The sequence below is a fragment of the Eretmochelys imbricata genome, chromosome 3 (genome assembly GCF_965152235.1).
Source record: "Eretmochelys imbricata isolate rEreImb1 chromosome 3, rEreImb1.hap1, whole genome shotgun sequence".
Classification (NCBI taxonomy): domain Eukaryota; kingdom Metazoa; phylum Chordata; order Testudines; family Cheloniidae; genus Eretmochelys; species Eretmochelys imbricata.
Window position 1 is genome coordinate 40577006 of NC_135574.1, and position 21340 is coordinate 40598345.

Below are 21340 nucleotides of genomic sequence, written 5' to 3' on the forward strand. Positions count from 1 at the left end.
AGGCTCACTGCCTGCCCTAGCTCTGCATGGCTCCCAGAAGTGGCCGCCAGGTCCCTGCAGCCCCTAGATGCATGGGCGACCAGGGAAGTTCTGCAGCTCCCATTGGTCAGGAACTGCCCATCCATCTAGGGGCTGCAGGGACCTGGCTGCCGCTTCTCAGGAGCTGCGGTAAGCGCCGCCAGGACCGTGCACCCCGAACCCTCTCCTGCACCCCAACCTCTTGCCCCAGACTGGAGTCCCCTCCTTCACCCTAAACCCCTCATCCCTGCTCCACCCCAGAGTCCACACCCCCAGCCGGAGCCCACAGCCCCTCCTAAACCCCAAACCCCTCATCCCCAGCAGAGAGCCTGCACCCCCAGCCGGAGTCCTCACCCCCGTCCCACACCCCAACCCCCTGCCCCATCCCAGTGAAAGTGAGTGAGGGTGGTGGAGAGAGCGCGACGGTGGGAGGCGGGGCCTTGGAGACGAGGCAGGGCTTCAGAGAAGGGGCAGGGCAAGGGTGTTCGGTTCTGTGCGATTAGAAAGTTGGAAACCCTTTCTCTGTGTCTGCAACCTGGAAATTCATTGGACTTTTTTGCTGCTATGTCTCACTGTAAATATATATTAAGATTGCTTATGTGCTTAGATCTTTTTTCATCATTACCTCTTTCCTGGTTTCTCCCTCTCATTGCACATCTAGGGGTGCAGGGGGGGTAAATTATGACGCAAATGCTTTCCAGTGTTTTGCAGAAATAAGTCATAAAATGTATTTGTAAGACAGCTCACCCAGCAGAAGGCCAAAAGCAATATTAAGTTCACAGAAGTAACTCTTAAATCTTACCCCCAAAAAGTAATATTCAAACAACAACCACACTAATTCTTCTAAGAGAGGACCTTTAGAAAAGCTAGATAGAAATTAAGCTAACAGTGGAAGTATGTTGAACAAGTTCAATATTTACATTTGTTAGGTAGAAATGGGACCTATTGCCTGTATATTAGGATTATGCTTGCCCATGAGGTTTCACTGTTACATTCACCATATGCTTCATTGCTCACTGCTGTTCTCTGGGATGAAGACAGCTGGTGAAATAAAATAAATTAGTTATAACACAGATAACCTGTCTTAGTTTAATCTCCTTATCTGGATTTCACCCACTTCATTTCATCCCAGTAGCCCTATTTCTAATGCTTTCCAGCACTGTGACCACCTGCATCTACCTTTTCTAGCACCATCATTAATTTGAGCTATAGTTTAAGCTTTGCAGATACTATCATAATTTCCAAATACTGTGGTCATCTCCATCTCTGAGAGGACAACTATATTCTGAAAAGCTGCCCTCTTACTTGGCATTTGAAAAGTGTTTTTGTTTTGTTTTTATTTGGTTTTGTCTTCTCAACCAGTAGTTACAAATCTGATAGGAGATAAGTTTGGTGATGGAACAGCACAACCATGCTTTAAAAAAATGCATCAACTCTCAGAAACTGGACTGTCTCTTCAGTCTCATTTTCTCAAATAAACTCTTTTATTAAAGTCTGTTCTTATTATAGTCTATTCTGATTTTTATGAATAGTTGCCCTAGTGTTTACAGACAAGGATGGCTTAAGGGAAATTGATGAGACAGGCATTCCATTGTTTTAAGGAGAAGTGAAAATATTCATAGTTGATTAAAATTATAAATCAAGATATTTGTAATTATTGATTAAAGATAAATGTTTTATGTTTTTCTAGATCATTCAGTGTTGTTTCAGTATTCCTGAACAGCCATTTCAGTCCGGTAACCTTAATGTTTACTGTCTAGAATCTAGTTGCCTGGGCATACAATCCACTAAAGAATGACAACCAGACCTAGATGGTAGCACCCACTTGGAACAGTTATGTTTTTGAGCCCCATGTTCAGATTTACACTCAGGACCCCTTCCCAGTTTTGCAGTTTCCCTTCCGTGTCAAGGAAGCAAGACAAGGCAAAACCAGAATTAGGCAGAAAAATCATAATCTGATTTCTGAATAGTATGTAAGGATGTATAATGATGAACTTTCCAGTTTTATAATTCAACATTTTAAACATATTTCCTCTTTATTCAAACACTTTACACATTAACCTGTCATTTGCCCATTCCCACTAGTTCTAATCAGTTTAATATTGCTATGTCTATATGTCACCACAAGTGCCCTTTAAGTAAAGTAGCAATAGTCAGTGCAGTGACAAACAAGAACTGTTTGTCCTGTGTCTAGAATTTGGTCACCAATGTCCACTCAGCCCACCACTAACACCACAACACCTTCTGTATTTCAAACATTTGATGGTCTGGTCTGTGAGGTCTTTGACATCTCTTGAATCTGATGGCACTATCTATTGACCCTGTTCCTTTAAACTTCTTTAACTCAAAGGCAAGAGCCTCCTCAAATTTCCACCAGAATTGGAGCAGTTTAAATAAGTGGTAGGTTCAAACTGGGCTCCTACTGAAGGGTTTTCTTCCCCAGTACTCACTCTTTTTCTTATTTCATCTGTGATTACCAATGATAAAAAGAAAATGGAAGAATGGCGGTTTTCTCCTGGCTCTACTTTCCCTATGTGGTAACCCTCTCATTCTTGCTCAGCAGAAGTTACAATGGCTAGCAGCTTCTTAGCCAGCCCCTTCTCTCTCTAACTGTAACATAGACCTCATACTAGCTGGAAAAAACTGGATCGTCCTATTTCTTCGCTTATCATGTGACCTCTCTACAGCGGGAGGCACTCTTTGCGTGAGGCCCTGGCTTACCTGGGTCACCTTTACGAAATCCTGCAAAATGCAAAGCCTTGCTGTTAATAGTCGATTTATTAGGCTGTATCTGCACTCACAAGTTGTGCCGCTAACTACATTGGTATAGTTAAAGTAGTACAACTCCGCTCATGTGGGCACAAGTATATCAATGTAAAAGTGCTATAGCTATTCCTGTATGGGAAGGGGAGTAAGTTATACTGCTATAAGGCACTATTGTATCCATATAATTGCATCCACCCTAGGAGTTGTACTGGTCTAACTATTTCAGTAACAAATCACTCCTCTACCAAAACAGTACGAACTGGTGAATGGACCTCTCACTAGTGCAGCCCCTTTCGAGTCAGGTGGGTTGGATTTAAAAATTCAGATTGTTTATGGTATGATAGTGATCACAAAATAAATAAAGTGTTTTCTACCACTCTGCAAACTGTTATTTTTCTGTTCCCTGAAATACCAAAAAGCAAAAGATTTCTCCTGGTCGGGATTCTCCCTTTTTTAGTCTCTCCTTGATGCACCTGATGCTTTGTCAAACTCTCTGCTGGTGATGGGATTAGAATCAAACCAGAAGCAAACCTGATTCATCCTGTTGATATTAGTTCACTGTCCCTCTGATGTGTAGCCCGTTCTTTCAGCATCAATTTCATCCTACTTTATAGATCTGTACTTTTGCTGGTTCTGTCTATTTCAAAATAGTACCCTTCAATATACTCTCACTGCATTTAAAATTTACTACAGGAATAGGGATAAAATGTCACTGTAGATTAAAGTACTTTAGTCTGTTTTGGTTTTAAAGGTCATTCTTAGCCTTTGCATTTTAGAAACATTTGTATGTACAGAATTTCCTGCTTGACTAATATTTGTAGCTTGTTTTAATCATATATATTTTAATCCTTATTCCCATTTAAGTAGTCATATTATTGTTAGATAGTAAATCTATATCCAACAGTAAACCTAAAATTAGTATTAAAAAGATCAAAAGTGTAATGTGCTGCTGCTCAGTGGAAGAGTCTGTCGAAGAATTTCTTGTTTCAATATATTGCTGTCATTTTCTTAAATCCCCACTGAATCAGTGAAGAGTCCAGAGTTCAAATGATTACATGAGGTGAAAAAATCATCCCTCATTCCTGTTATCAGCTTTATCCCATGCAGAACCAACCCATGGGCACTAACGGGTGCAAATCTGAACATCACTCTCAGTACTCAGACACACACACACACACACACAAATCCGTGCTAACTCCTTTCATCTTCACTGTAATCAAGGGTTCTCATTTTAGTATGAGGAGCGTTTTCAATCCTTGCTTCCCTGATGAAATAAAATAAACCTGTTGCTATGGATACCCATCTTAGGATGAGAAAGAGTTTGTGCTGATAGCGAGCTTTGCAGATGAACACTATTTTGCAATTGTCTTTGGTTTTTAAGTAGCACAGTCTCTGTTTTACATTTTTCTCCAATAAAGCACAATATTGCCATTAACAAATTAATCTTGATTTCTTTTTTTCTTTATTCCTTCTGTAGCTGTAACTTATACAAGTTACAAAAAAACGCCACCACCGGTACCCCCACGTACCACTTCCAAGCCACTCATCTCAATTACAGCACAGAGCAGCACAGAATCCACCCAGGATGCATATCATGATAGCCGGACTCAGAGGATTTCCCCATGGCCACAAGATGGTCGAGGGATGTACAACTCTACAGACAGTTTGGACAGTAACAAGGCCATGAATCTTGCCATGGAAACTGCCGCTGCACAGCGCCATGCTTCTGAGAGTCAAATCACTTCAGTACGAACCAGTGACAAGGCCATTTTAGTGACAAAAGCTGAGGAGTTTCTTAAGAGTCGACGGTCCTCTATAGGGATTCAGGTAGCCTATCATTAACATCTGTTCTGTGATGAATTGCTTGCCTTGGTTCTGTAAATAGCATAGAATGAGTCATTGAGCTTCACTGACTCTAATAATTTAACAAACAACCCCTGGCTGCTTAGCATTAATTGTAATTCGCATCATGGCAAAGTGGCTGTGCAATAACCTGGAAGTGAAATGAATGAATAAATCTCTAGGGAGGTTACCTGTCATTCACACTTGATATGAAATTATATTGAGGATCTACAGGTGAACAGAATGTTCATCTCCTTCACTCTGTGAATTCATAGTCTTTTTTATAGAAATATGTCAGCTTTAAAATCCTGGACTGCATTTTTTCATTATCTTTCCTTTTTGACCATGGGGGATAGGTACTGATGCTGCTTCTGTGTTTATTGTTTGGTTGTTTGGTTTGGGGTTTTTTTAATTATTACTTAAAAATAACTTCTTCAACTCACCCAAAGCAAACCAGAACCAGGAGCTTTGTTGGGGATAAAAAGATAAAAAATGTGTCAGTATAGATGAACAGGGAATTGTAAACTGAACAGACATTATGTAGAATTAATAAGAAAGTCCTTTGAGTAAATTTGTGTGACACAAAAAATATTTTTTTGGTTACAAAATGTCTGCCAGTCTATAGAACATACTGTCACACTGTAGTTTCAGGTGAATGACATATGATGATCTAGAATGCAAATTTTAAATCATATTTCTTCTGCTGACTGGCAGACACTAGGTGCTGGTTGTCATTTAGTTATATCTCTAGCAAATGTTGATTATTAATAAATATACTGCAGGTAACCATGCAAACAGTTCGGGAACTTTTGAGGAGGGAGGAGCAGGCTCTGTGCCTGCAAACACTTAAGGCATAAACTTAACTTTAGGCATGCAAATGTTCCCATTAACTGCAGTGGGACTACTCATCTGTTTAAATTCCTCTGCCTTTCATTACACACAAAGTAATTGCCTTGGGTTTTTACACCACTCCTGGAATAAGGGTACATGTGACAGTGAGTGTACTGATATTGCAGCATCATTCCAGAGGACAGTGCAATGGAATCTAGTAAATCGAGACATCCCAGTGGATGGCCTGTAGTCCCCATTAAGAGGCAAGCCCATTAAGTGGATCTACTGTTCTTTTTATACAGCAGTTCTTCCATTGCCATTAGGCTTAAATATGTTCCCTGAAAAAATACTGATTAACCAACCAAGATGAAGAACTTTCATAAGTGACATCACAGTATGATAACATTTTGGTGTTACACAGCTCAGGTGTTGGACCTATGAAAAGGCACAGGATTAGGGTAACATTGCCTGCTCACCTCTCAGTGTAAAGGTTCTTTGCCACAGCTGGTTATATTAAAGACTAGAATCCAATTTGACATTAGCAGCAAAATACTCAGGTATCACTTTTCAAATGCTTTAGGAAGGAATTAAGTCTTGCCACTATCCATTACAGTAGTGCATCCTATGAGGTTGTTCAAAAAGGGGGCTAAGTGGATAATGATGGAAAGCTGAAAAGAGCAGTGCATAATTTTGTTACTTTTAGACTTTTAACCCAGAATTCACAGTTCAAACAGGAAAGGTACGTGTGGTGGTTCTCGTCTGTTCTTGACAGCCGCTGGAACTAAAGGTATATAACAATAGTGGTGCCTCCCCTCAACTCCTGTCTTTGAACAATTAATTCGGAAGCTTTGATTACATCAGTCTCTTCCTACAGCTGATGACCAACATTTTTAGTAGGGTTCTGATGATTCTTTGTGTGCAGTATTTTTGGTAATGTGTGCTCATAATCCCTTAATACATCCATGCAGTGATTTACACAGGCACAGTGGAATACCTGCAGCCACACAGCATTTGGTGCTTGGCTCCTAATTCTGGTTTTCAGGTTTGATCACTGTAAATGATAAAAGCTGTTTGTGAAAGGTCAGAGTCTAAAAAGGCTGAAGCACATATTTTCAGAAGTGCAGATACCTCCTGGGCATCTTTTGGAGGATTTTGTATATAAGATTAAAGTTACAAAATTATCCCAGGACACAATATATTTGTACTGGTGATTTCTCCAGTAGGTTCCAAATGTTACATCTGTGTGAAAAATATTCATTGGCAACATTTCTTAGCAGAAAATACACTTTGTCATATTCCTGTTGCTTTGTTTGCTATGAATAATAAAGCAGAGTAGAATAATTTTATTTCGAAATACAGAAAAAATTTAGTTCCTGCCTCAGAAATAAGACTAAACTACTTCAGTTACGTTAGCCTTCTGCATCAAAGCACCTAAGATAAGGATGGTTTTTATTTACATATTACCTTGATAGACTGCATTATTAGCTTTCTCATTAGAATGCAATGCAGTGCTGTTATGTTGCATCTGAATATATTTGCATTAATAAATTTTGCATCTTCCAGGATGGATAATTAGTGCATTATTAATGTTGCACTGATTTAACAAATTGGTGTGAAAATGACTGCTATTACGGTTCTAGACAATATGAGACCGTCTGAAACATAAGGCAGTCTGCTACTATGAAAGTCTTGCTACCGTACAGGTTGTGAAGATGATAGATTACTAACATTAACACCAATCTAGCAATGCTGCTGCACGTGGAACTGTAGAGTTCCTGCATGTGGAACAGCTACCGAGCCTGGCCCTTTATATGAAAAAGAAACATTTTCTGTCCTTAATCCTGCACCATTCAAGCCAGGGAGTTTTGTCATTGACTTCAATAGCCCGCTATTCCCAAAGATGGGCAAACTGTAAAATGTTAAACTTGGGTTAAAATTTAGACACTGTTCTATTACATTAATTGCAGTTAAGTCTGCAGTTTTGTCATTGCTGTAGTGAGAGTCATGAAAGTACCAGAAAGTCATGGGAGTTACAAGAAAGCACTTTGATATAAAAACAAACCCAATGTATGCCAAGACCAAATCATGATTACATTATTGGAGAAAGTTGTGATATGTAGTATAGAAAAATGGACTCTTTTCCCTTCATTTGTCATGTACAGGGACCCTTCAAAATGGGTAATTTGTATTTATTTTTTGCAGGACCCTCTCTATAGTAATTGTTACAAATCCAAAACCTATTTTGCTTTAGTCTGCACTAAAAATGTTAATGGTGACCGGATACTCAACACAATTAATATTAACAACAAGGGGGAAGGAATGCAAGCCAAAATAGGAAGGGAATGGGCTAAAGATTATGTAGATAAGTTGGATGTATTCAAGTCGGCAGGGCCTGATGAAATTCATCCTAGGGTACTTAAGGAAGTAGATGAAGCAATCTCGAAACTGTTGGCATTTATATTTGGGAACTCCTGGAGGTTGGGTGAGGTCCCAGAGGACTGGGCAGAGGTGACATGGGGGGGGGGGTACCACACAGGGTCATATGCCCTCCCAGATTTGCTGCTTTGCTTGTACTGAGCATGCTCACATGGACTGTTGAAGCTGCTGCTCTTACTCTGCGCTCCCACTATCAGCAGGTACGGGTCACCTGGGACTGGGGAAGAGGACAGTACTGGAGACAGTATCTGTCTTTAAAGAAGGGGAACAAAAAGAACCTGATGAATTATGGAACAGTCATTTTAACTTTGATACCTGGAAAGATAATGGAACAAATTATTAAGCAACGAGTTAGTAAGCACCTGGAGGATAATAGGATTATAAGGAATAGTCAGCATGGACTTGTCAAGAACAAATCATGCCAAACCCAGCTAGTTTCCTTCTTTGACAGGGTTACTGGCCTAGTGAATGGGGGGAAGCAGTAGATGTGATATATCTTGTTTTTGGTAAGGCTCTTGACACTCTCTGGCATGACATTCTCATAAGCAAACTAGGAAAATACGACATAGGTGAAAGTACTGTAAAGTAAGTGCAAAACTGGTTGAAAGACTGTACTCACAGACCAGTTGTCAATGGTTTGCTCTTAATCTGAGAGGATGTATCTAGTGGGGTCATGCGGGGATCTGTCCTGGGTCTGGTACTATTCACCATCCTCATTAATGACTTGGATAATGGAGTGGATAGTATGCTTTTAAAATTTTCAGATTGCCCCAAGATGGGAAGGTTACAAGCACGTTGGAGGACAGCACCTGTCAGGGATGGTCTGTGTATACTTAATCCTGCTTCATCACAGGGAAATGACCTAGATGACCTCTTGAGGTCATTTCCAGCCCTACATTTCTATGATGTTATGCCAATCCACTGTATGATTGCTGTAATATGAAGCTTCATGGGCTGCAGTGGTACAATTAGTCTCAGCTGTACTCCATGAGTTTTTTACATTATGACATGATGTAACCGAATACGTGCCTTGGATGAAAGGCGAAGTGGATTCCACTATTTTTGTATATATTGCATGGAAAACATTAGAGATTATTAGAAATTTCTTGTTTTATTTTTCTCCTTTCTCTCATAGTAGCATTCTGTGAGACAAGAACCTATCAAGTGCCACTTTCCTGAGTCACAGTCACGATACAGGCATTTAATTAGAAGACCCTACTGTGGTATCAACCTTTCTTGGGCAACTCCAAAATGCAGATTTCTGCAGCACTACCTTAAGAGCAAGAGTTGCATTCATGGCACCTCCCAAGTGGTAATGTTTGTACCTATGCCCTTGCTTTACTTTTTAAACAGGTATAGCAAACAGTCCTCTAAATGCAGCCTTGTCACCATGGAGGTGAGCAAATTCAAAAAGTAATTGTAGATGGAGAATCATCATCCAGTGAGGGTGTTTCTGTTGGAGGCACATCAAGATCTGTTCTTGGTCAAGTGCTGTTCAATATTGTTATCCATGATCTGGGAGGAAACATAAAATTGTTGCTATTAAAGTTTGTGGATGAGACAAAAATTGGTGGAGTGGCAAATAACGATAAGGCCAGGTCACTTCTACAGAGCTATCTGTATTGCATGATAAGCTTGAACAACATGCAGTTTACTACAGCTAAATCCAAGGTCATACTCCAGGAGCTAAGAATGTTGGTCACGCGCAGAAGCTAGGGAACTGTACTTTGGAAAGAAGTGACTCAAAAAAGGAGTTAGGGCTGTGGTGAACGACCAGCTGAGCATGAGCTGCCAGTCTGATGCTAAAGACTGGTCTAAACACGATCTTGCACTGTCAAGTGTGATTATTTTGTCCTTTTCTTTTTTTCCCTGAAACAGCAATACTGGCTCGAGCCCTAACATGCAGTTATGCCTGTATAAAGCACCTTTACCAGTATAACTGCATGCACGCTAGGGGGTTGTACTGCTTTAACTATACAGCTATACTTAAAGCAGCACAACTTTTGTGTGTAGATGCATCCTAAGACAGCAAATACAAACCTTGGCTGTATAAGCGGGGGGATATTTACTAGAAGTAGGGAGGCATTACTGTCTCTGTATATTCGTTAGGAGACCACTACTGGAATACTAATGTCCACACTTTTAAAAAGATGTAAACAAATTGGAAAGGGTTCAGAAAAGATCTACACGAATTAGTGGAGGTCTGGAAAATCTGCCTTATAACAAAAGACTTATGAAGTTTAGTCGACGTAGTTTATTCAAGTAGAGCTTTAATGGTGACTTAATCATGGTCTGTAAGTTCCTACATGGAGAGAAGGTTTCTGATAGCAGAGGGTTCTTCAGTCTAGCAGACAGAGGCATAACAAGAGCCAGTGGTTGGAAACTCAATCCAGACGAGAAATAAAATGCACATTTTTAAAAGTGGGTATGTGTATACTGCAATCAAACACCTGCGGCTGGCCCGTGTCAGCCAAATTGGGATCATGGGGCTTGAGCTAAGGGCTGTTTAATTGCAGCATAGAAGGTTGGGCCCGGGCTCAGGCTGGTCCCTCTCCCCACAGGATCCCATATCCGAGCTCAAATGTTTGCATCGAGTCAGCTGACAGAGGCCAGCCAGGGGTTCTTAATTGAAGTGTAGACACACCCAGTGCAGGTAATAACCATTGACACAACTTATCCTCTCTCACTTGACATCTTTAAGATATGACTGGATGGCTTTCTAAAGAATATGCTGTAGCCCAACCAGAAGTTATGGGCTTGATGCAGGAATCACTTGGTGAATTATATGAGCTATGCTGTGCCTTCTGGCCCTAAAAATCTTTGAATCATAATCACTCCTTATACCACCCCTACACACACCTTCTCTGAGCAGGAAACCAGCGTTGGTCACACTAGCATTCCCACCTTCACTCTCACTCCCCCTCACCCTCATCACACATACACACTCACTAGGTACTTGAAGAGCACTGGCTATCTGATGATACTAAATATGGGAGCAATGAGGGCAGAGCACAGAGAAGGATCTCCCTGTGCGCCCTATCCCCCACCAGCACATCCATTGTGAAGCAGCCATAATTTGACCCCTAAAGTTGTTCTTTGCCCATATGTGCACATAAAATAATGGATGTAACCAATTAATGGACTTGCCTCATCCAATAGCTATTTCTTCCCTTGCTAAAAAGCTTAGCAGAAGTGGTTGTAGTTGAAACAAAACGACTTTTTTAAAAAAAAAAGCTTGTAATGATGTAATCTTCTTTCACAAATTATCCTATTGATTTTCTTAATTGTCATGTAACATAATGAAAAGTTCATATTACTAAAGATCCAGGATGTTGTCATGCAGACTGTCTGCTCATTTAGTTTGTTACGGAAGAATTGCCATTTAGCCTCTGAATTCATAAAAGATGTTGAAAATAGTCACCGTTCTGTTATGTATTAGAATTTGTTGTTGGTAATCTAACTTTAGTTTAATATGAATCCTGTTTTCTAAATTTTCTGAATTATTTCTTTTATCCAATAGAACTCACTTAAAAGAACCATGAAAGTTTCCAACCTGCTTCATGCATTTATCTGATAATTAGCACTTATTTTGTCACCCACCATATTCAGCAACCTGGACTTCCTGCTGAGAAGTATTATAGCAGTAAAATGCTCCCCCTCTACAAAACACAGAAATCATTCACAGATACAGAGAGAGATAATCCCTGATGTGCATTTCTAAAAAGTGTTTTGAAAATTGAAACATATGCATCTGTTAGTTGTAAATATTCCTTCAGTTAATTAAAGCAGTGGAAGTTCTCACTGCAGTTTTACTTTAAGCTATTATTCTACTTTGAAAAGTGACTATGTACAAATGAAACTTTCTCATACATCAGATTAGTGTGTGTAAGTGCTAATCCTTGTGTGTTTAGAGTCAGATTTGCTTGTTATTGTGTCAAAAGTAAGGTTTTCTTGCTTTTTACTCTTGTTAGCTCTGAAAAGCCAATAGAGGTAAGGGAGAGTGAGCTGAACTCTTTTCCATCAACAGAAATGTTTATTAAATTATAATTGCACACAGAGCCAAGCAGTTATAGCAGGGCAAAGCCACTGCGGGCAATGAGGTTGCATGGGGTCATGAGAGGCATAATGTGGCCTGCAAAAATTTTTATTGCTGGTGGTGATAAGGGAAAAGGGAAGAGCCCGGCTTTACTTTCAGATAGTAGGTTGAGGTCTGTTTTCTTCAAAACTGAGCGTATTTGGTTTGGAATTCATTGACAGACAGTAAATCTGAAACTCTATTATGCGATTTTCACAGAGTCAATGTTCAGAGCAGACAAATAATGCTGAAATAAGCGGTGCCATTTATTGGCTAAACATTAATAGCTAAAAGAGCTGAGCAAATAATTTGCAAAAAATAGTTTAGTCAATTCATGTATCTTTTTTTCAGTTCGTTGAGTGGCTGCAAAACAAATCAAGCTATACTCTAATTTATGCTCTGCGTTTATTCAGTTTTGTGAAATTCCTTTGTAACTCTTCTCAGTCTGCTTTCAACTTAACTCTCTTGAGTAATGGTGTATTGTCTGCAAACTTTGCCATCTCATTGTTTACCCTTTTTTCAAAATCATTTATGAATATGTTGAACAGCACTGGTCCGAGTAGAGATCACAGGTCACTGGGGGACACCACTATTTACCTCTCTCCACTCTGAAAACTGACCATTTACTTCTGCCCTTTGTTTCCTGCCTTTTAACAAGTTACTGATCCATGAGAGGACCTTCCCTCTTATCCCATGACTGCTTACTTTGTTTAAGAGACTGTTGTGATGGACCTTGTCAAAGGCTTTCTGAAAGTTCACATATGCTTATAAAATTTTGGATGATACCGACCTTGGTTGCAAGCACATTGGAGGAGAGCACCTGTCAGGGATGCTCTAGATATACATGGTCCTGCCTCAGCACAGGGGGATGGACTAGATAACTCTCAAGGTCCCTTCCAGCCCTACATTTCTATGATTCTAACTACATAAGAAGGGTGGATGTTTAAAGGTGGTTTAGCACACCATCCTCTCCTCTGCATCTCCCATTTCTTACTTTAGGTGGCACCCCACATAGTGTGCTGGATTTTGTGAATCTCATTTTAGGCACCTGTCTCTCCCTGTTCATCATATAGGGAATGTAGGTACCTAACTTAGGCTTTGTGGATACCAGTGTTGTTCCAGTGATTTTCTGGGTGCCTAAAAGTTAGGCGTTGTGATGCTCAGTGTTGCAACACCTAAGTCACTTTGTGGAGCTGGGGCTACATGACTGTCTTTCACCATATATCATATTGCTGATGGCATGGCCAGGGTTTCAAATATTAAACTATTTGGAATGCATGCTAGTGAGTAATAAAATATTCATGGATCACGGAGAATAAATCTACTTCGGTAAGATTCATCCAAGTTTTGGGAGCCACATGACAAAACCAAACGTGTTACCTTTTCCCCTGTGCTGAGTTGAACTTGAGTTGATACCAGGCAAATAACTTGAACTGAGTTGATACCAGGCAAATAATTTCAGTACCAGACAAATTGGTTGAAACTATAGTAAAGAACATGATTACCAGACATGTAGATGAACATGATATGCTGTAAAGGGAAGTCATGCCTCACCAATCTATTAGAATTCTTTGAGGGGGGTCAACAAACAGGTGGACAAGGGTGATTCAGTTGACATAGTATACTGCGACTTTCAGAAAGCCTTTGACAAGGCCTCACACCAAAAATTCTTAAGCAAAGTAAGCAGTCATTGGATAAGAAGGGAAGGTCCTATTATTGATTAGTAACAGGTTAAAAAACGGGGGGGGGGGGAAGAGTAGGAATAAATGGTCAGTTTTCACAATGGAAAGTGGTAAATAACGGGCTCCTCCAAGTATCTGTACTAGGACCCATGTTGTTCAACATACTCATAAATGAACTGGAAAATTATGTAAACAGTAAGGTTGTAAAGTTTGCAGATGATACAAAGTTACTCAAGATAGTGAAGTCCAAAGCAGACTGCAAAGAGTTACAAAGGGATCTCACAAAACTGGGTGACTGGGCAAAAAAATGTAAGATGAAACTCAATGTTGATAAATGCAAAGTAATGCACTTTGGAAAACATAATTCCAACTATGCATACGAAATGACAGCGTCTCAGTTTGCTGTTACCACTCAAGAAAGAGATCTTGGAATCATTGTGGATAGTTCTCTGAAAACATCTGCTCAATGTACATCAGTAAAAAAGGCTAACAATATTAGAAACTGTTAGGAAAGGGATAGATAATAAGACAGAAATTATCACAATGCTACTATATAAATCTCTGGTATGCCCACACCTTGAATGCTGCATGCAGTTCTTGTCGCCCCAACTCAAAAAAGATATATTAGAATCGGAAAAGGTAAAGAGAAGGGCAGCAAAAATTCAAGGAGAGATTAAAAAGACTGGGACTCTTAAGCTTAGAAAAGAGACGACTAAAGGGGGATCTGATAGAGGTCTATAAAATCATGACTTTGGTGTGAAGAAAGTAAATAAGGAAGTGTTATTTACCCCTTTACATAACACAAGAAACAGGGTCACCCAATGAAATTAACAGGTAGCAGGTTTAAAACAAACATAAGGAAGTACCTCTTCACACAGTGCACAGTCAACCTGTGGAACTCTTTGCCAGGGGATGTTATGAAGGCCAAAAGTATAACTGGGTTAAAAAAAAGACCTAGATAAGTTTGTGGATAAGTTTGCTTATGGATAAGTTTGCTTTGTGGATAAGTTTGTAGATAAGTTTGCTAGGTACCTCAATAGCTATTAGCCAAGATCATCAGGGCACAGCCTCATGCTCTGGGTGTCCCTAATCCTCTGACTGCCAGAAGCTGAGACTGGATGATAGGGGATGGATCACTCGATAATTACCCTGATCTTTTAATTCACTCTGAAGCATCTGGCACTAGCCACTGTCAGAAGACAGGATGTTGGGCTAATTGGATCATTGGTGTCTATGCCCGATCTTATGTAAATTAAGCTGAGGCTGGCTGGAAGACAAGAATTCTGTTTTGCAAAATATTTCAAGGTCTCTACATTTGTTTTTTGTTCTGCATCAAGATGAAACTAAGACCTTTCAAAATATTTCACAAAAAACAGGGAAACCCACCTCAGGATGGCCATGAGCCTAGTAGTTAGGGCCCTTACCTGGGATGTGGGAGATTCATGGTCAAGTTCCTGCTTCAAATCAAATAGAGAGATTTGAACCTGGGTTTCTGCATCCCTGGGGAGTGCCCCAACCACTGGGCTATTAGCTATTCTGGAGTGGGTCTCTGTTTTTGACCAGACATTTCATCCTGAGAAACCTTCCTTGAAGGTTTTGTTGAAATGGATACGTTTCCACAAAAAGTCTGTTTTTTGTTTGTTTGTTTTTAGAAAGAAACATTTAGTTGAAAAATTATCGACCAGCTCTAAATGAAACCTGGCCAATCTGATCAAATTTGAATTATCTCCCTTTTTTCGCAGAAGGTGACCTTACACTGCCTATGTTTCGCAGAAATTGTTCACCACTCCCCCCCTCCCCCGCATTGTTAGATGAAACTGATGTTTTCCTGCTTTTACTTGTTTCAGCCTTTGCTTCCATTTTGCAGGTTTGTTTTCTGTTTGTCAGGTGTTACAATATTTGCTCTCCAAATTACATCAAAAGTCCTTATTTGGCATCCTCCTCCTGCTGCAGGGCACAGCAAGCAAATGAAAGGTATTAAAATGTGAAAGCAATCATCAGAGCATTTACTTAGTGTCAGCTTTGGCAAGCTGGATGGGAGGATAATTTGGCAGAGTTTCCTGTTTAGAAGGAACTCGTGCCAAAGCCATTTTGACACCTGGACTGTAATTTTACTGATAACTGTGTTTTCAGTCATATAAAAGTTCAGTGTAGATCAACTATATATACATTCCTATAAATTCCTGTGTCAGTTACATATTAGGTAAATTATAGTCATCCAGAGCTCCTGCAGAAATGCCCATAGGAGGGCACTTTGGAAGAGGAACTCTCTGAAATGCTCTCTCCATGGAGATGTTCCCAAATCATTCCATTAGTGCAAAGATTTAGCCCACATTGAACACATAGGGAAATCTTCTCTGATGTTTCTGAGGCACTGGGCAATCCACATGGAGGCTAAATATCTGGCTAAATTGCCATGAGCTTACCTTTATCTTCAGATGATTCTCCTAGTGAGATCTGTGCAACACCATTATCTTCAGTATATTTATGCAGGTTTAATTTATTGCTTCTTAAATGTAATTTAGTGAATAATTCTGTTGATGATGGACTAGAACAGGGGCTCTCAACTGTGGTCCACCGCTTGTTCAGGGAAAGCCCCTGGCGCGCCGGGCCGGTTTGTTTACCCGCCAGGTCCGCAGGTTCGGCTGATCGCGGCTCCCAGTGGCCGTGGTTCACCGCTCCAGGCCAATGGGGGCTGCAGAAAGTGGCACAGGCCGAGGGACGTGCTGGCCGCCCTTCTCGCAGCTCCCTTGGTCTGGAGTGGCAAACCGTGGCCAGTGGGAGCCGCAATCAGCCGAACCTGCGGACGCAGCAGGTAAACAAACCAGCCCGGCGCGCCAGGGGCTTTCCCTGAACAGGCGGTGGACCACAGTTGAGAACCACTGGACTAGAAGGAATAGAAACCAGTTTACTCTACCTTAGCTGTGTTGGCTCAACATGATTAACTAACAGGAGTAAAAGCTACTAGAAATATATGTTTGTTTCTAAGTCAGCAGATGTGACTCTGAATGCACAGAGAGAGACCTGGTGAATAAATGGTTGCCAGTTTTATACAGTCCCATTTCAAAGTGACACTGTATCTTAAGTTAACAATTATTTCTAATATATAATGGAATATATATATTTCCAATATATTATGGAAACATATTTTTGTAATGTTAACTATACTTATGGGTAACTGCCGTTCATTTTGTTTAACAAACAAAATATCCTCCAAAAGAGAAAAACGTTCTATTTTAATTATTTTTTCTTTGACTCTCCTTAGATTCCACATAATTTTCATGCTGCAACATATGTGTGTGTGTGTGTGTGTGTGTGTGTTTATAGTAAAGCCTGCAGTAATTTTTGTTGTAGTAGTAGTAGTAGTCGTTTTTTTGATGTGTAGTGCCAATAAAGGTGAAAACTCTATTGTGAATATATTTTGTAAGAGTATTGCAGAGGGGAATACTATTTAAAAATTCTTGACTTAGTTGATACAGTATTCTCAAGATTATGTTGTTAAGAAAGGTGAGCTATGGTATTATGCTGTATCTTCTTTATCACTTAAATATTTCTTTATTTGTCGGCACAGTTGTCAGTAGAATCCATTCATTGTAACATTTCTTTTTATGACTTGCAATTTTTATGGGGCTATTTTCTTTATTTTATTTTGTAAATCCTGGGAAATAATGAGGTTGTATGCTAATAATATATAAAGGGGCTAAACTATGGGTTCCCAGTTCTAATAATAGAATAGTCGAGCCAATCTTACTTTCTGCCTGCATTAAACTGAGTAATTGTATCTGTATACATTTAAGAAAGGGAATTACAGAGCAGAGCAGAAGTGGTTATGCAGTTTTATAAAACACAGCACCAAAACAATAATGCCAGACTGAATGCTTATTTAAATGATTTTACTGGGCTAGGTGTTTCTTTGAAGTGATTAAAGAAATATATAATTAATTGATATAAAGGTAGGTAGATATAATGTTGGATTGTCAATGTTCACTTCTGCAGATGTATCTTTTGTGTTGAATTAGGTGGAAACGGCAACCGATTCAGATACCGAGAGCAGAGGCCTACGGGAATACCATTCCGTTGGAGTGCAAGTGGAAGATGACAAACGGTAACTCATGCAAAATAAAAGTGTAACCTTTCAGAAGACAAAACACTTTTGTGAACAAACTGCTAGCAAACACGTAGATGATGCTGTCTAGAAATAATTCACAAGGCCAGGCTTATACGTGCATGTTGGCCAACTGCTAATGTTATAAGAGATGCTTTAGCTCTCCCTTCATATTTACTCAGAGTTTCCAGGGTTTTTTTTCTTTGATTGGGAGGAAGTTAATGTTTGTAAGGTGAACTTAGTGCTCCTACTTAATGAGAGGAATCACAGAATAGGTGCAAGCACACTGACGCGCCAGCCCTGCAAAGGGATCCCCATGGCTGAATCTTTATGCTATACAGTCCATTTGCAGGATGGGGCCTACCTCAACCCTGACCTAAAGGGACTACTTCTAGGAGTCAGTTTCCATGGTCAATCAATCCTTGTCCAGGATTGTCCTGAGACTGCTGACAAATGTGCTAATTCTGGTGGTGGTAGGTTTTTTTATTTAGACACTTGTCCACCTGGCTTTGGACTGGGACTACTATCTAATTTCACAGAAGCCATCAAACAGCCTTTGAGGATAGTAATCACCTTTGCTTACAACTGACATGAGCTAAAATTGAACAATTGACCTGTATATTTCATGAACAATCCTTTGAGCCTCTGTTACAACTATTGAACATGAATTTATTCTAATATTTCAGTATCCAAGGTAAGTATATCACGACACACTCACCATTTCATAATAGTTCTATACAGTGTTTAAACGCGAACAAACATAAAACCACACCAGCCTCCTACCACTTTTTACATTTATTACAAAATTCTTGACAGCCTTAACTCAGAATGTCTTTGAGTAAGACACTTAGTACTTGAAATAATTGTAAATATTTATTTGATAGTCTTCATTTCAACAGTACATGCAGCACTGCAGGTCTTTGGTGCGATTTCTAAGTTCTGTTTATTAATGTTGTGCAATATAATGTAATATGAGAAAAGATCAATATTCGCTTCCAAAGGTGGTTTAAATCATTTTCATTTATATCTTTGTTCAGATCAATAATGACACCAGATAGACGACATATAGATTTTTTGTGTTGTCATTCACTCTCTTACGTTAAGTAACTAAATCAGTTGTAGGGTAGATTTTGACAAAGATTAATTGAAAAATATCCTGTATGCCAGCAAAAATATTTTTTACTATTAGATGCAGAAAGAAAATCAGATGTGTTTTGCCAGTACATTATTCCCTCTCAATGTACGTATTTTTCTTTCTTTTTTTTTCCTTGCCCAAGACATGGACGGTTTAAACGTTCAAATAGTGTAACAGCAGCTGTTCAGGCTGACCTGGAACTGGAGGGCTTTCCAGGACACATAACAATGGAGGACAAGGGACTTCAGTTTGGTTCATCATTCCAGAGGCATTCAGAGCCTAGCACTCCTACCCAATATGGTGCAGTAAGAACAGTACGGACACAGGGACTGTTCAGTTACAGAGAAGATTACAGGACCCAGGTTGACACCTCAAATCTTCCACCACCAGAACCCTGGCTGGAGCCAGCCATTGAGACAGTTGAAACTGGTCGGATGTCCCCATGTCGACGGGATGGGTCTTGGTTTATGAAGTTGCTACATACTGAAACGAAGAGGATGGAAGGATGGTGTAAAGAGATGGAGAGAGAAGCAGAAGAAAATGATCTTTCTGAAGAAAGTAAGAACACCTCAGTATCTTTTGTTACATACATTTGACAGAGAATGTGAAGCTGTGGTTTATATTTATCATTAATTGTATATATTAATTTTATATATTAATCAATTTATATACCACTTGGAAATGTCTTAGACCCTCTACAAGACAAACAGAGAGAAGGTTTCCACTCTGAGGCGCTTACAGTTAAAGCCCCCAATCCCGCAGTTGACTGTGCAGGCAAACTGCTGTATCTGAATGGAGCCCCACTGAAGTCAAAGAGGGTCCATCTGTACAGTCAGTTCCAGGATCAGCCATGGTTTTTGACATCATGAGTGAGATTCTGTGCTCTGCCTCTAAGAGAGAGAGGAGGAGCTAATGTCACAATAAGTCACTCTTGTGCTCACCTGATTCTGAATTGCTCCAGGGGTCATAGCAGGCCTCGGTGTAATTTAGTCCTGAGGAGCTTCTATCTTATGGCAGCCTGCCCATGCCTAAGTATGGCAGGAGCATTGCCCAGAATCTCTTTAGTGCTACATGCTTGAGCCCCACCCCTTACACAACCTTTCTGGCAATCCTGTGCCAGGGCATGTGAGAGGATTCTTGAGAGACAGCCTCCAACAGTCTTCTTCAGTTCCGCACCGCAAAACTTTTCTCCCAGCTGGATCCAGGCCTTTTAGAACCCTTTTACTCTACTCCAGCCCTTTTCCTGGCATAAAGGGGCAGGAGCGATGGTGGGGGAAACAAAGATTGGAGAGGAAATAGAGTGAGGAAAGACAATGGTTACAGCAACAGGATTCTGTAGTTATTTGGGCATGTGTCCTTTTAGATGGTTCAGTTACATTTTGTTGTTGCATTTTTAGAGAGAATCATTATTATTTGCTCGCTTCTTGTGGAGACCATGAGAGAAGTGATGGAGTGAACTAAAAAGTGATGCAGGTTTCTTGGAGCCAGAGCCATGTTGGCATGAATGATGCTGATAAATAAAACTGCTCCTACCAATCTGTTAGATGCCTCCCCACAACTCTATCCATTGCCATGTATATTTTAGCCTTTGTCGACAGGCTTTTTGGCCAGTTTTCAGTTTGCATGACAATGTTCCTATCGCAGCCAATTTGAGTTGTTTTTTTTCAGTTCAGACTTCCTCAGGCACAGGATCAATTCATTTAGACTTTTGCTGCCCACATATTTCCTCTTCAAGCCCTGCCTGACTCTGAATGTTCTTGTTTGACTGCTTCCTCTCTTCTATGTCAGATTCATGTTTTACCCTCACATCTCTGGACAGTCGCACAGTCCACAGTCCCATTTCTATTTCTTGACTCCTCTTTTTCAGAGGAAAGACAGGCTGTTCTGTTATTAATTCATTTTTATTTGCCCTTAATTATTTTGCTCCAGCATGCTGTGCAAAAGCCTTTGCTGAGTAACTGCATTATCATACTGCTGCAAGGCCAGTCTTTCCACCTCAACCCCCTCCTTTTCTCTTTTGTCATTCCTTTCATTGTGTTATGTCTGAGATTGGATTGTAAGCAATTCAGATGAGGAAGTTTATCTTCATACTGTGAACTTCTTAGTACACTCTTAGGTGCTATTAAATAATAATAATAATAATTTTATAATATTGTGCTTTTGTTAGAGTGGCTTTTAAGACTCCCTAGACTTCGGTGGATTTTAATATCCCCTCTCATGTACCTTATTCATCAGATTTCTCAGTTCCCCCAAATCGAATGCCCTTGTACTATTGCAATCTGTAAATCATTTGCTTTGATGAAGTCAAGTAGCTCAAAGACACAGATTCCAAGGTTCTCTGTTGTTCTCAGTCACTGTTCAGTCCTCAACTGGTAGATACAGCTACATTTGGTTGGGGTCATTACTTTCCGGAACATAAAACAGTCTTCTAAATACCTTAGGAAGCTTTG

The 21340-nt window shown here is 40.0% G+C and overlaps 1 protein-coding gene across 1 annotated transcript in view; it reads left to right on the top strand.

Moving 5' to 3' along the window:
* Window positions 1-21340, top strand: part of DLGAP2 (DLG associated protein 2) — a 716593-nt gene that overhangs the window by 679277 nt on the left and 15976 nt on the right. Inside the window, exons 9-11 of the mRNA XM_077811569.1 lie at window positions 4262-4611; window positions 17670-17755; window positions 19033-19448. Coding sequence (XP_077667695.1) covers window positions 4262-4611; window positions 17670-17755; window positions 19033-19448 — 852 coding nt within the window. The remainder of the gene's footprint in view (window positions 1-4261; window positions 4612-17669; window positions 17756-19032; window positions 19449-21340) is intronic.